At 45.7% G+C, this 15,183-nt stretch overlaps 1 protein-coding gene across 1 annotated transcript in view; it reads right to left on the bottom strand.

Moving 5' to 3' along the window:
- Window positions 1-15,183, bottom strand: part of KMT2E (lysine methyltransferase 2E) — a 607,980-nt gene that overhangs the window by 356,351 nt on the left and 236,446 nt on the right. The window contains 1 exon segment of the mRNA XM_029615154.1: window positions 5,393-5,510. Coding sequence (XP_029471014.1) covers window positions 5,393-5,510 — 118 coding nt within the window.

Below are 15,183 nucleotides of genomic sequence, written 5' to 3'. Positions count from 1 at the left end.
TTCAGGACCGCCCAAGCTCCAATCGCGGAGGCATCTACCTCAACCAGGAAGGAGCGATTAGGGTCCGGATGATGGAGACAGGATGCAATTAAGAAAGCCTCTTTGAGATGATGAAAGGCGGAAATAGCCTCCGGAGTCCAGTTTCAGGTGTCCTGACCCTTATGGGTTAAGGCTGTAAGAGGAGCCGCCAACGTGGACTAGTGCGGTATAAAGTGGCTATAGTAATTCGTGAATCCTAGAAAAAGTTGAAGTGCCTTCAGGCCCACAGGTTGTGGCCAGTCTTGGATTCCTTTTAATTTCACAGGATCCATCGAGAACCCTTGTTGGGAGATTATTTACCCCAGAAAGGGCAAGCTGGATTTTTCAAACAGGCACTTGTCCAATTTCGCGAACAGATGGTTCTCCTGAAGATGCTGAAGTACAGTACGAACATCGGTACAGTCCATGGCCAGGTCCTTGGAGAAGATAAGAATGCCATCCAGGTACGCCACAACTTTGATGTACAAGAGATCCCTTAAGATTTCATTAATCATTCGCTGGAAAACTGCAGATGCGTTACAAAGGCCGAAGGGCATCACTAAATAGTCATAATGTCCATCTCTGGTGTTGAATGCAGTCTTCCAGATGTCATCAGGGCGAATACGCACCAAGTTGTAGGCTCCGCGTAAGTCTAACTTGGTGAAGATAGAAGCTTCGTGTAGCCGATCAAGCAATTCAGATATCAAGGGCAGAGGATACTTCTCCTTTCGAGTGATCGCATTCAGACTGTGGTAATCGATACATGGTCTTAAGATCCATCCTTTTTTGTGACGAAAAAGAACCCTGCACCAGCAGGGAAGGTAGAGGGGCGAATGGACCCCTTCACAAGATTCTCCCGGATGTATTCCATCATGGCCTTGGTCTCGGGAAGAGACAGAGGATAGGTACGCCTTCGGGGGGGGGGGGGGGCATGGTTCCAGGCAGAAGATCAATGGGACAATCAAATTTCCTAAGAGGAGGTCCGCCTTCTGTTTCGAGAACACGACTTAAAAGTCTGCGTAGCGAGCAGGTATCCCTGAGGAAGTGGTCGCCAGAGGAACCACTGGTGGGGACGCCACTTTATGAAGACAAGTCTGGTGACAGACGAGCCCCATTCTGTCAGCTGGAGAGACCCCCAGTCAAATTGGGGAGAGTGACGTTGGAGCCAAGGTAGTCCCAGAACTACCGGGTGGATGGATTTCTCTAGAACCAAAAGTTCAATTTCTTCGGAATGGAGAGTGCCAGTAAGAAGTCGAACTGGCTCTGTGGTTAAGGAGATTCGACCAGGTAACGGTTCTCCATAGATTGAAGCAATGCACAAGGAAGTCTCGAGAGGACGGGTATTGATACCCAGGAGTTGAATTAGGTCTTTAAGGATAAAATTACCACCTGCTCCGGATTCCACCAGAGCAAGGACAGGAAATGATCAAGAGTCCTGTAACAGGAACGGATAGTTGAGGGGCCGGGGACTTTGTGCCGAAGTTCAGGACCCCAACTGAACTTAGGCTGGGCAGTTTCCTGAACAGACTAGGCAAGTCTGTACATGATGGCTGGGTGCTCCACAGTACAAACATAGGCTTGTTTGTCTCCAACGGAGGTGCTCTTCCGGGGACATGCGCCCACGACCCAACTGCATGGGTTCGTCGATCTTGGCCACAGCAGAATTCCTACCAGTAGTAGGGTTGGTAGCAGGTGGCGAGTGGGAATGGACCCCAGAGGGTTTCTTGGGCATCCGATTCTCCCGAAGACGCTCTTGGAGACGATGTTCAATTCAGCCTGTTAAATCGACAAGATCCTCGAGAGAGGAAGGGACCTCTCGAGCTGTCAATTCATCCTTTAGTTGCGGGGAGAGCCCATCCAGGTAGATAGCTCGCAGGCAGTTCTCCTGCCAAGCGAGTTCAGATGCTAAAGTCCGGAACTCAATGGCGTAGTCGAAGAGGCTTCTTCGGCCTTGTCGAAGGTGTACTAGACTTGTCCTTGCCACAGCATGCCGCCCAGGATCATCACAGGTTCGCCGGAACATGGCCACGAACCGAGACAGTTCCCATAGACCAATCGCTCCCACAAGGGAGAAGCCCATGCCAGCGCCTTCCCTTCTATATAGTATACTTGGATTCCCTTCTATATAGTATACTTGGATTTTCAGAAGGCGTTTGACAAAGTTCCTCATGAGAGGCTTCTAGGAAAAGTAAAAAGTCATGGGATAGGTGGCGATGTCCTTTCGTGGATTGCAAACTGGCTAAAAGACAGGAAACAGAGAGTAGAATTAAATGGGCAATTTTCTCAGTGGAAGGGAGTGGACAGTGGAGTGCCTCAGAGATCTGTATTGGGACCCTTACTGTTCAATATATTTATAAATGATCTGGAAAGAAATACGACGAGTGAGATAATCAAATTTGCAGATGACACAAAATTGTTCAGAGTAGTTAAATCACAAGCAGATTGTGATAAATTGCAGGAAGACCTTGTGAGACTGGAAAATTGGGCATCCAAATGGCAGATGAAATTTAATGTGGATAAGTGCAAGGTGATGCATATAGGGAAAAATAACCCATGCAATAATTACACAATGTTTGGGCAAGTTTCAATAAAGTCCATGTTTTACCGATTCCACCTCGTTGTTCTTTGCTGCTAGCCATATTGGATCGGTTACCAGTTTGTTTTCTAAGTGCAAGGTGATGCATATAGGGAAAAATAACTCATGCTATAATTACACAATGTTGGGTTCCATATTAGGTGCTACAACCCAAGAAAGAGATCTAGGTGTCATAGTGGATAACACATTGAAATCGTCAGTGCAGTGTGCTGCGGCAGTCAAAAAAGCAAACAGAATGTTGGGAATTATTAGAAAAGGAATGATGAATAAAACGGAAAATGTCATAATGCCTCTGTATTGCTCCATGGTGAGACCGCACCTTGAATACTGTGTACAATTCTGGTCGCCGCATCTCAAAAAAGATATAATTGCGATGGAGAAGGTACAGAGAAGGGCTACCAAAATGATAAGGGGAATGGAACAACTCCCCTATGAGGAAAGACTAAAGAGGTTAGGACTTTTCAGCTTGGAGAAGAGACGACTGAGGGGGGATATGATAGAGGTGTTTAAAATCATGAGAGGTCTAGAACGGGTAGATGTGAATCGGTTATTTACTCTTTCGGATAATAGAAAGACTAGGGGGCACTCCATGAAGTTAGCATGGGGCACATTTAAAACTAATCGGAGAAAGTTCTTTTTTACTCAACGCACAATTAAACTCTGAAATTTGTTGCCAGAGGATGTGGTTAGTGCAGTTAGTATAGCTGTGTTTAAAAAAGGATTGGATAAGTTCTTGGAGGAGAAGTCCATTGCCTGCTATTAAGTTCACTTAGAGAATAGCCACTGCCATTAGCAATGGTTACATGGAATAGACTTAGTTTTTGGGTACTTGCCAGGTTCTTATGAACTGGATTGGCCACTGTTGGAAACAGGATGCTGGGCTTGATGGACCCTTGGTCTGACCCAGTGTGGCATTTTCTTATGTTCTTATGTTCTTAAAAGATGAAGGTGACCTTGGTTAATTTGTCTTGAAAGATGGAGGTTTGAAGAGCAAACTGCATATAGTACTGGTTAATAAACCTTTTGCAGTTTGGAATCACCGTTGAAACGAGGCAGGGCTGGCAAGGTCAGTAGGGTTCTGGAGGAGGAAGTAGACGGCTGTGGCGGAGAGGAAGCCATCGCCGGAAATGAGTTGCTGGACATGGCATCTAGCAGTGTATGCAGGCGCTCGAGGGAAGAGGCTGGAGCCTCGAGAAACTGTTGCTGTTCTTGCACCTTTAGGGCCAGGCCAGGAATAGCCTGGAGGGCACGCAGCTCCGCCAAGTCCATGGCCTTTGCAATCTGATGCGCTGGAGGTGGACCCTTGGGACGAGGTGGGGTTGACGCTACCCGTAGGACGGATCCTACGGGTCCCCACCATGGGCAGGCAGAGAGGGCTGATGGACGGAGGCCGGCTGGCGCTTCACCAATACCAGCCCTCGTTCCCCGCTGGTTGAGCCTTTGGGTGCTTTGGCCGGCTGGACTTAGGTGGCCTTCATCAGTGGTCATCGATGGGTGGATCGAGGTCAGCCCAGCAGCAGCAACTACTGTAGTTATCAGTCTGTACTGGATGAGGCCGTCCCGGAGACCCGGGCACCATTAGGAACACAATCTGACAGAGGGCGCCCGAGCAAGAGCAGGCCAAAGCCTGAGTGAACCACGTCCAGGACAAAAGCTGAAGAGGCATGTTGAAGCAAGCTGGGATCAGGGCTGGCAGCAATCTGGAAGCAGTGGCAAGCAAGGCTGAGGTCTAGATGAGAAGAGAGTCAAAGGATGGTCAGACGAAGCAGAAGTCCAGTGCTGGAGAGAAGCAACGGCGTAGACAAGCAATGCAGAGGTCCAGGGCTGGAGAGAGGCAATGGAGTAGTCAGGCAATGCAGAGGTCAAACCAGGTTAGCAATCTGAAGGAGAGACAAAGGAACAGGAACAAGGAAACAGGAACAAAGGCAATCAGGATTGGGAACCAGAAACTGAAGTGGCAACGAGTGCTCGACTAGCAAGAAGCCCTGTTGCAAAGGCAATTTGAAAGAGCGGAGCCCGGGCTATATACCGGAGCTCAGTCGATGTCATCATCGGGGGCTGCGGCCCAAGGACGGAGCCGGCGGCCAACAGCCGCCAGAGACAAGGGACCAGGTGCTGGATCACTTTGAAAGAGGTGAGGGGGCCGAGCCACGGGTCTGTGGCGGCCGGCGCACGTAACAGAGGTGCACACTGAACATTCTCGCAATGACCAAGGGCAAGATGTCTCTGAGTATGTTAATCTTGACACTTAGAAACAAAGTACATTTAGAGGTTGATAAGTCAGCACCTTTAGCCAGATAATTTCGGACTTATTTGGTTAAGTGGTGGCATCAGAAAATTCAGCCACGTTCAGCAGCTGCTACTTAGCCGGATAACTATTTATAGAGCTAAATGGTTATCCAGCTAAGTGAGGGGCAGGACGGAAGTGTAATGGGGAGGAATAATTTAACTGGATCACTTAGCCAGATAAGTTAGACCTGCTAATGAGCAGGCCTACAGTTAACCAGATAAATTGATTTTGCTAACTAAAAGTTAGCAAAATATATTCAGCAGCGTGGCTGTGCCACTGAATATCCTAGGTAAATTAGCTGGATGTACTTATCCAGTAAACTTTCCTAGCCGGCTGTCATTTGAATATCTAGCTCAATTTTTTAAAAGCCTTTGCATATTGCCTGCTAAAATCAATATGCAATGTATATAAAATCTGTGCAGACAGAACATTCCCTTTAAATAAAGAACTGTAAGCAATTTTCCACCTGACCTGGATTTCAAACCTACCTCTGCATTGGGTGAACAAGAACGCCTGATAAATCGAGCCTCATTTCCAAATGTCCTTGCATCGACACACATTTCTAGCCCATGGAATTTTGAATAGAACAACACAAAAGGGTATGGTCTGAAAAGAGAGACATTATAATTGTTTTCCATAACATTTTAACATGGTGAAACAGTTATGTAATTCAGATGTTTTTAAGATTGAAAACTATGGCCCATTTGGTTCTACTTAGCCAGATAAGTTCAAATTTATCAAACTAAGTGTTGGGCGGGACACAGGCATAATGGGAAGGAACTACTTATCCAGCTAAAGTAGCCAGATAAGTAGTGATATTTAGACTTATCTGGCTAAGTTAGCAGGCAAGTCAGACCTGCTATTGAGCAGTTCTGAAGTTAGCCAGATAAATTTATCCAGCCGATTTTAAGTTAGTCAGCCAATTTTAAGTTATTCAGCACCGCAACTTTACAACTGAATATCACAGATAAGTTTATCTGGCTAAGTTGTTTAGCTGGATAGCAGCTGAATATCAAGTGCTAGAAATTTTCCTTAATATCGCTTGCCTTCAATCCTATAAAAGTCAGGATCCATGGGTAATGATCCTCATAGAGTGTGATACACCAGCATCGTAAAGACAGAAAGTGACCATTTCTTGTCTAGGATCTTCCTAAAATCAACCAGTCTGAGCTCTTACCCAGATGCAAATGACTCAAATATTATCCTTAGGTGGATCGGTGCCAATATTAGAGCTAAACTCTATCTCGAAACAGAAAGCATTCCCTGAAGGAGAGCCCTAATAAACATGCCTCTGAAAAGTGATCAGCTGACCACTGTCTCAATTATAGTTTACTTCTGGTTGCAACCCCAGATATTATGGACTTTGCTACCATGATCACAATCATAGGCAACGTCTGAAAGATACTTTTGGGCCAAAGTTAAACAGGTATTTTGGGCTACTGGAAGCGAGCCTGACCCCAAATTAAAAGGCTATATAGACCACAGCTTGGCAAACCTGTCCTGGGGACCCCACAGCTAGTCAGGTTTTCAGGATATCCACAATGGATATGCATAAGATGATTCTGCATGCATTGGAGACCAAGAGAATTAGGCCTTGGTAATTAGACCTCAAACACTGCAGAATAACTACCATAAACAAAAGCCGACTCAATCAGTCAGCACCTCCAGTATAACATCAAGGTCCTGCCCACAGAGGGAACACAAAAATTTGTTCTTTTGCCATGGCCAAATTAGGGCACAGATCCTGACACAGCCCCATTCCTTCTGGCGACTGAAAATCTTAACAGCTTTGGAATTCTTCAGAGTTGAAATCAGATCCTTGTAAGGAATGCTCTACCATTCTTCTATATTCTCAGCTGAGTTTCCACATTCTTGAAAACATATTCCTGCTGAGAAGTCAGCATAGACGTCCTTCACTCCTGCAATATAAAGCCACCAAAAACTGTAGTAGATTTTGTTTCACCTATCAGAACAGAAGACTCGCCGACTTGAACACCCTCATGCTTTGGAGGCCTCCCTGTCTGGACACCATCCCAGAGCTGTTGAACTGCCACCCCTTCACTGAAGGCAGAAAGTGCAGAAGAACTCGCATAATATTCCTGGTTTCTAATTTGTTGATAGACTACCTCCTTCTACCAGAGACTGTGATTTTGGCAATGGCCTCCACAGACCAGGCTTCCATCCAATGTGGTCAAGACAGGCTCTTCCTTACTGTCATTGGAAGGAGAAGGCAAACTTCACAGTTCTGTGATTAAGGGACTAATGAGACAAAAGTGAAGTCTACACAGAACTCAATTAAGCACTGGTCAATGGAACCCCAGGAGGAAAAATTTGTACCTTACTCACAAACTTGGATATTCTTTCCTGTGTTAGGTAAGCCTGGTGACTTTAATATCGAAGTAAGCTCATAAATCTTCCAAAGACTGAGAAATAGCCAAATTGCATTCTGCTAAGTTGACCACCCAGCCTAAAGTTTCTATGACCTGTACCGACTTAGTGGAGACCACACTGTATTCTTGGAAGGACTTTGGTCTTATCAATAAAACTTTGAGATATGGAAGATCCACAATATCCTCTTTTTGCAAGAAGGCCGGGACTACCACCATCACTTTCGTAAGGGTCCTTGGCACTATGGCTATGCAGAAGGAGAGGGTTCAGAACTGAAAATGCTTTCCTGGAATATAAAACAATCTTTGCTGATGGGAATGAGAAAATAGGGCTTGGCAAGATCGGGAAACAAATGGTACTCACCCTGACTCACCTCCACAATCACAGAATGAACCATTTCCATATAGAAGTGGGATATCCCAAGACATTAGTTGACTCTTTTCATATAAAGAATGGACTTGAATGAACTATCCTCCATCAGGACCAGAAAGCAAATTCTTTGCCTCTGTTTTTACTAAGAAGGATTTTCGGGTTATAACTATTCCAGAAACATTTTTTGATAATGACGACTTTCAAGGCTTTTACACCCCCTGTTAACTGTAAACCAGCATGATGTGATTGTATCATGAATGCCGGTATAGAAAAGCTCTAAATAAATAAAATAAATGACTGAGTGACTAAATTAAATTACTGTGAAATTAGAAGAACTAATAAATCAGATTGACAGAACAAAAAAATAAATCACCTGGGACCGGATAGTAATTAATTCTAAATTCTGAAGGAACCTAAAACATGAAACTGCAGATCAGTTTCTGGAGATCTGTAACCTATCATTCAAAACAGACACAATACTTGTGGACTGGAGAGTGGCCATTTTAAGTGTTTTTAAAAAGTGCTCCAGGGATATTCCAGAAAACTACAAACCGTGAACCTGATATTGGTGCCAGACCAAATGTAAGTCGCTTTGAAGTGCCTGAAATTCAGAATTTAAATTAAATAAAAAGTAGTGTGTTGGGATTTTCAAAAAGGCATTTGACAAAGTCCCTCATGAAAGACTCCTCAAAAAATCGGGAGATCATGGAATAGTAGGCAGAGTCTTATTGTGGATATGTAACTAGATAAAAGACAGGAAACAAGAGGGTGGACTAAATGGTCAGTTTTCCCAAATGGTGAGAGGTTGCTACTGGAGTACCCCCCAGAGGTCTATTCCAGGACCTGTGCTATTTAGTATATTTGTAAATGATCTGGAAGTGGGAACAGTGAGCAAAGTAACCAAATTTGCAGATGATACAAAATTGTTTTGAGTTGTTAAAATAGTAGCAGATTGTGAGGAATCACAGAAGACCCTTGTGAGACTAGGAGACTGGGCATCTAAATGGCAGCTGCAATTTAATGTGGACAACTCCAAAAAAATATGCATATGTCAAAATAATCCCAACTACAGGTACACAATGCAAGGTTCCGCGTTAGGAGTCACCACCTAGGAAAAGGACCTTGGTGTCCTTGTGGGAAAATACCTTGAAATCTTTGACGTACTGTGGTATGAGGGTCAAAAAGGCTAACAGAATATTAGGAATTATTTGGAAAGGAACAGAGAACAAAAGTGATGTGATCATAATGTCTTTCTATATAGCCATGGTGCAACCACACCTTAAATACAGTGTGCAGTTCTGGTAGTCCCATTAAAAAAAAAAGAGACATGGCAGGCACAGAAAAGTACAGAGAAGGGTGACAAAAATAATAAAGGGGTTGGAAAAGCTCCCTTATGGAAAAAGGCTAAACAGATTAGGTCTCCTTAGCCTGGAGAAGAGATGACAAAGGAGATATGACTTAGATTTAACACTTCATGAGTGTGAAGGAATGCATAAATAGGAAACGATTATTTACCCTTTGAAAAAACATTAGGACTAGGGGACACTCCATGAAATTAGCAACTCGCAGATTTAAAACAAACTAAATCCTCTGTGGCCATAGGATTTAGTCAAGGTAACCAACACAGTGATGTTCAAAAGAAGATTGGACAAGTTCCTGAAGAAAAAAATCCATAAAAACTTATTATCCAGGCAGACTTGGGAAAGCCATCGCTTATCACTGGGTGTGAACTATTATCAACTAATTGGGATCTACCAAGTACTTGTGACCCAAACTGGTCACAGTTGGAGACAAGCTGCAGAGCTCAATGGACCTTGGCCTGACCTAGCATAAGAAAGCAGGGTTGCTTATCTGTAAGAAGTGTTGCCCTAGGACATCAGGATGTTAGTCCTCACACAGGAGACATCATCGGATGGAGCCCAGCATGGAAAACTTATGTCAAAGTTTCTAGAAACTGACTGGCACACTGAGCATGCATGGCCACTATCTACGCGGGATCCCTCTTCAATCTTGAAACATTAGAATAACGAAAAAATAAAACATAGGAGAAACCCAACTCCGCGGGGTGGCGGGCAGGTTTCGTGAGGACTAACATCCTGCTGTCCTAGCAGAACACCTATTACAGGTAAGTAACTTGCTTTCTCCTAGGACAAGCAGGATGGTAGACCCCACATTTGCGTGAATCCCTAGCAACAGGCTACTCCCGAACAATGAAGAGACCAGACACCTAACCATATGCCAATTGGCACAACACTGGAGCTGTTGGTAACAGAGGGAGATAGCTTGAACCTGAACAATTGGCCCTACGCAGGAAGAGTTGAAAGCAATTCCAAAGCATGGACTGGCCGAAACTGCTATCACGTCAGCCATCCTTGTCCAGGCAGCAGTGAGAGGTCAAACCGTGGAGAGAACTCCACGTCGCAGCCTTGCGGATCTCGTCCATGAGGACCGCTAACAATTGGGTCACCAAAATTGCCATAGCTCTGCAGAATGATCCTTGACATGGCCCCCAAGCTGCAGTACCACCTGAGTGTAGCAGAAGGAGAAACAGTCTGCCAACCAGCTGGACAGTGTCTGCTTAGTAACAGCAACTCCCAACTTATTTGTCAAAAGAGATGAAGAGCTGGGTGGACTACCATTGGCCTGCTGTCCGCTCCAGGTAGAAAGCTACAGCTCTCTTGCAATCCAAGCTGTACAGAGCCCATTCGCCCTGGTACGAATGAGGCTTGGGAAAAAAGGTGGATAGGATGATGGACTGGTTCAGATGGAAATCTGTCACCACCTCAGGCAGGAATCTGGGGTATATACGTAGAACCATCCTACTGAGAAAGAATTTTGCGTATGGTGGGTACGTCACCAAAGCCTGAAGCTCACTGACCCTGCACACTGAAGTGATCACAACCAAAAACATGACCTTCGAGGTCAGGTACTTCAGGTCACAGGAGTGCAGTGGCTTGAAAGGCTCCTTCATGAGCTGAGCAAACACATTAAGGTCCCAGGACACAGCAAGCGGCCGCATGGGAGGCTTCAATTGAAGCAGACCCTGCATAAAATGACTAATTATAGGTTGCACAGAGATGGGCGCACCATCCACATCTTGGTGGTAAGCACCGATGGCACTTAGGTGTACCCTGATGGAGTTGGTCTTCAAGCCAGCATCCGAAAGGTGTAGTAGGAATTCAAGCAATTTCAGGCCATGACGCTCACACCACATGGAAAACCTCCTCCAATTCAGGCCATAAGACTTCCTAGTGGAAGGATTCCTGGAAGCTACCAGGACCTTAGACACATTTTTGGACAGGTCAAGGGGATGTAGAATTAGTCTCTCAACATCTAGGCTGTTAGAGATAACCCCCTGAGGTTGGTATGGCGCAGCCTGCCCTGATCCTGCATGACAAGGTCTGGGGAAGTTCCCAGACTGAGTGGCTCCTGGACTGATAGATCCCGCAGGAGCGGTTACCAGATTTGCCTCTGCCAATGAGGGGCTATAATCCCTCTGTTCTGCCGGAGCTTCAGGAGAGAGTCTTCATCACCAGAGGAAGTGGAGTATACAGAAGACCCTTGCCCTAATGGTGGGCAAAGGCATCCGAGGCTGGTTTGCCATCACCCCTGTACAGGGAGCAGAATTTTTCCACCTTGCTATTGTAGGGGGAGGTGAAGAGATCCACATCTGGAGTTCCCGAAAGAGGGAAAATACGATCTGCCACTGCCGGAGCCAGGAACCACTCGTGGGGTTCGAAGGCTCGACTCAGCCAGCCCGCCAACACATTTTCTGTCCCGGCAAGATACATGGTTCATAGCAGCATGCCCTGGGAAGGAGCCCATGGCCAAATGTTAACAGCCTCCTGACACAGGAGGAAGGACCTCATTCCTCCCTGCTAGTTGATGTACCACATTGCCACTTGGTTGTCAGTCTATCAGGACCGCTTTGTTGAATAGATGATCTCTGAGCGCCCACAGTGCATAACAGATCAATCGAAGCTTCAGGAAATTGATCTGTCACGGAGCTTCCTGAGCAGACTACAGACCCTGTGTGTGGAGCCCCTTCCACACAGGCGCCCCAACCCAAGGCTGACGCCGACGCATCTGTGGTAAGCACAACTTGGGTAGGGGGAGACTGAAAAGGAACCCCCTGCTCCAAAATGTGCAGACACTCCCACCATGACAAGGAAGTCCGGAGGGGAGGAGTAATGCGCACGCGGAGGTCCTGTGTGTCCTGCTGCCACTGGGACCACAAAGTCCATTGAGCTCTGCGCATGTGCAAGTGAGCCAAGGGAGCAACATGGGCAGTTGCAGCCACGTGACCCAGAAGTCAGAGCATGTGGCGGGCCGAGACCTGCAGCTCCAGTGAACTTCTCCCACAAGGCACGCCAGAGCGAGTGCCCGATTGCGAGGAAGATAGGCCCTGGCCTGAGCTGGGTCCAGCCGGGCGCCGATAAAGCTCAACTGCGGCAAGGGGATAATGAGAAATTACTACTTACCTGATAATTTCCTTTTCTTTAGGACAGTCAGATAAATCCAGAACGAGTGGGTTATGCAACCCCATCAGCAGATGGAGATGGAGCAAGCTGACGTCACAGTACATATACTCCTGCAGTGACCTCAGCCCGCAAGTATTCTCTTCAAAAGCAACTGTGGATAGACAAGGTAAAAAAGTCAATTAAAAACAACTGACCAATACTCAGCCAACAAACACCACTGAGCTCTGATAAGAACATAAGAACACTAGTCTGGGGACTGGAGTAACACTTACCAGTAATCCTTGTAACATGAAGGCACACAGAAGGAACAAAATTCAACCACACGGCAGCCAAGGGAGGGAGGGTGGATTCATCTGACTGTCCTAAAGAAAAGGAAATTTTCAGGTAAGTAGTAATTTCTCATTTTTTAGCGTCCAGTCAGATGAATCTAGAATGAGTGGGATGTACCCAAGCTACTCCCTAATAGGGTGGGAGGCTGCCCGTGGTCAAGACAAAACTGCATGTGCAAAGGTGTGCCAGAACATCCAGGCGATAATAGGAGGACGTCGCAGCTCAACAAATGTCAATGGGAGACAACAATCTAACTTCTGCCCTTGACACTACCTGAGCCCAAGTGGAATGAGCCCGAATATGACTAGATACCGGTTTGCCAGCATCCATGTATACAGCTAAAGGATCTCACGAGGCTGGCTCTCCCTGTCTAGTACTGCCATGAAGTACAAACAGGCGATACGACTTCTGCAAAGGTTTAGTAACCTCCAGATACCTGACAATATGTCTCTTGACATCCAAAGGTCGCAACAGACGATATTCCTCTGCATCTCTTTCTTTATCCAGAGACACAGGGAGACAGCCTGATTCAAGTGAAACTCAAGAGACTACCTTCGGTAAAAATGAAGGAACAATACACAGCTGTACTGCCCCTGGAGTCACCTGAAGAAATGACTTTCAGTAAGACATGGCCTGCAATTCCAAGACCATACACACCAAACAAACTGCCATAAGGAACACAGTCTTCAAGGTCAGCAAACACAAAGACAGAGTACATAAAGGTCTAAACGTAGGGCCTGCCAAAAAATCCAAGACCAAATTCAGACAACATAAGGGCATTGGAAATTGCAAGGGACGACGAAAATGTTTCACTCCTTTTTGAAAACAGGCCACATCAGGATGAGCCAACAAGGAACCACCATTTACCTGACCCCTGAAACAGGCGAGAGGCGCGTCGTGTACTTTCAAGGAATTAAGAGCTAAGCCTTTATTCAAGCCATCTTGCAAAAATTCCAAAATAAGCGGAATTTTGACCAAAAAGGGAAGAACGCCTTGATATGCACAACAGGCCTCAAACACCCTCCAAACTTGCACATAGGCCAAGGAAGTGGAGAACTTTCTAGCTCTTAGCAAGGTGGAAATCACTGCTGCAGAGTATCAACGTTTCAGCAAGTAAGCCCTTTCAAGGGCCATACAGTAATACAAAATTGAGTTGGATCTTCGTGAACGACAGGGCCCTTCTGCAACAGGTTCCTGTGCACTGGTAGTCGAAGAGGGGAATTCACCAGAAGTCTCTGCAGATCAGCATACCATGGTCTCCTGGGCCAAATCTGCAGCGACCAAGAGCACCATCCCTGTGGCGTTCGAGCCTGCGAATCATTCTTCCCCACATGGGCCAAGGAGGAAAGGCATACAGCAAATTGCCTTCTGGTCACTCCTGCACTAGGGCATCGATCCCCAATGATTTCAGATCCCTTTGCCAGCTGCGCACAGTCACCAACAGGTCCAGGAATGGGATAGGAGGCGATGTCCTTTCATGGATTACAAGCTGGTTAAAAGACAGGAAACAGAGAGTAGGATTAAATGGTCAATTTTCTCAGTGGAAAAGGGTAAACAGTGGAGTGCCTCAGGGATCTGTACTTGGACCGGTGCTTTTCAATATATATATATAAATGATCTGGAAAGGAATACGACGAATGAGGTTATCAAATTTGCAGATGATACAAAATTATTCAGAGTAGTTAAATCACAAGCAGACTGTGATACATTGCAGGAGGACCTTGCAAGACTTGAAGATTGGGCATCCAAATGGCAGATGAAATTTAATGTGGACAAGTGCAAGGTGTTGCATATAGGGAAAAATAACCGTTGCTGTAGTTACACAATGTTAGGTTCCATATTAGGTGCTACTACCCAAGAAAGAGATCTAGGCGTCATAGTGGATAACACATTGAAATCGTCTGTTCAGTGTGCTGCGGCAGTCAAAAAAGCAAATAGAATGTTAGGAATCATTAGGAAGGGAATGGTTAATAGAACGGAAAATGTCATAATGCCTCTATATCGCTCCATGGTGAGACCACACCTTGAATACTGTGTACAATTCTGGTCGCCGCATCTCAAAAAAGATATAGTTGCAATGGAGAAGGTACAGAGAAGGGCAACCAAAATGATAAAGGGGATGGAACAGCTTCCCTATGAGGAAAGGCTGAAGAGGTTAAGGCTGTTCAGCTTGGAGAAGAGACGGCTGAGGGGGGATATGATAAAGGTCTTTAAGATCATGAGAGGTCTTGAACGAGTAGATGTGACTCGGTTATTTTCACTTTCGAATAATAGAAGGACTAGGGGGCATTCCATGAAGTTAGCAAGTAGCACATTTAAGACTAATCGGAGAAAATTCTTTTTCACTCAACGCACAATAAAGCTCTGGAATTTGTTGCCAGAGGATGTGGTTAGTGCAGTTAGTGTAGCTGGGTTCAAAAAAGGTTTGGATAAATTCTTGGAGAAGTCCATTAATGGCTATTAATCAATTTTACTTAGGGAATAGCCACTGCTATTAATTGCATCAGTAGCATGGGATCTTCTTAATGTTTGGGTAGTTGCCAGGTTCTTGTGGCCTGGTTTTGGCCTCTGTTGGAAACAGGATACTGGGCTTGATGGACCCTTGGTCTGACCCAGCATGGCAATTTCTTATGTCCTTATCCCGAATCAGCTAAAACGCCTCATCTGACAACTCCCACTTTCCTGGGTCCAGACTCTCTGCTGAGAAA

The sequence above is a fragment of the Rhinatrema bivittatum genome, chromosome 9 (genome assembly GCF_901001135.1).
Source record: "Rhinatrema bivittatum chromosome 9, aRhiBiv1.1, whole genome shotgun sequence".
NCBI lineage: Eukaryota > Metazoa > Chordata > Amphibia > Gymnophiona > Rhinatrematidae > Rhinatrema > Rhinatrema bivittatum.
The sequence above is the reverse complement of the archived record's forward strand: the minus strand, read 5'-3'. Positions and strand labels throughout refer to the sequence as shown.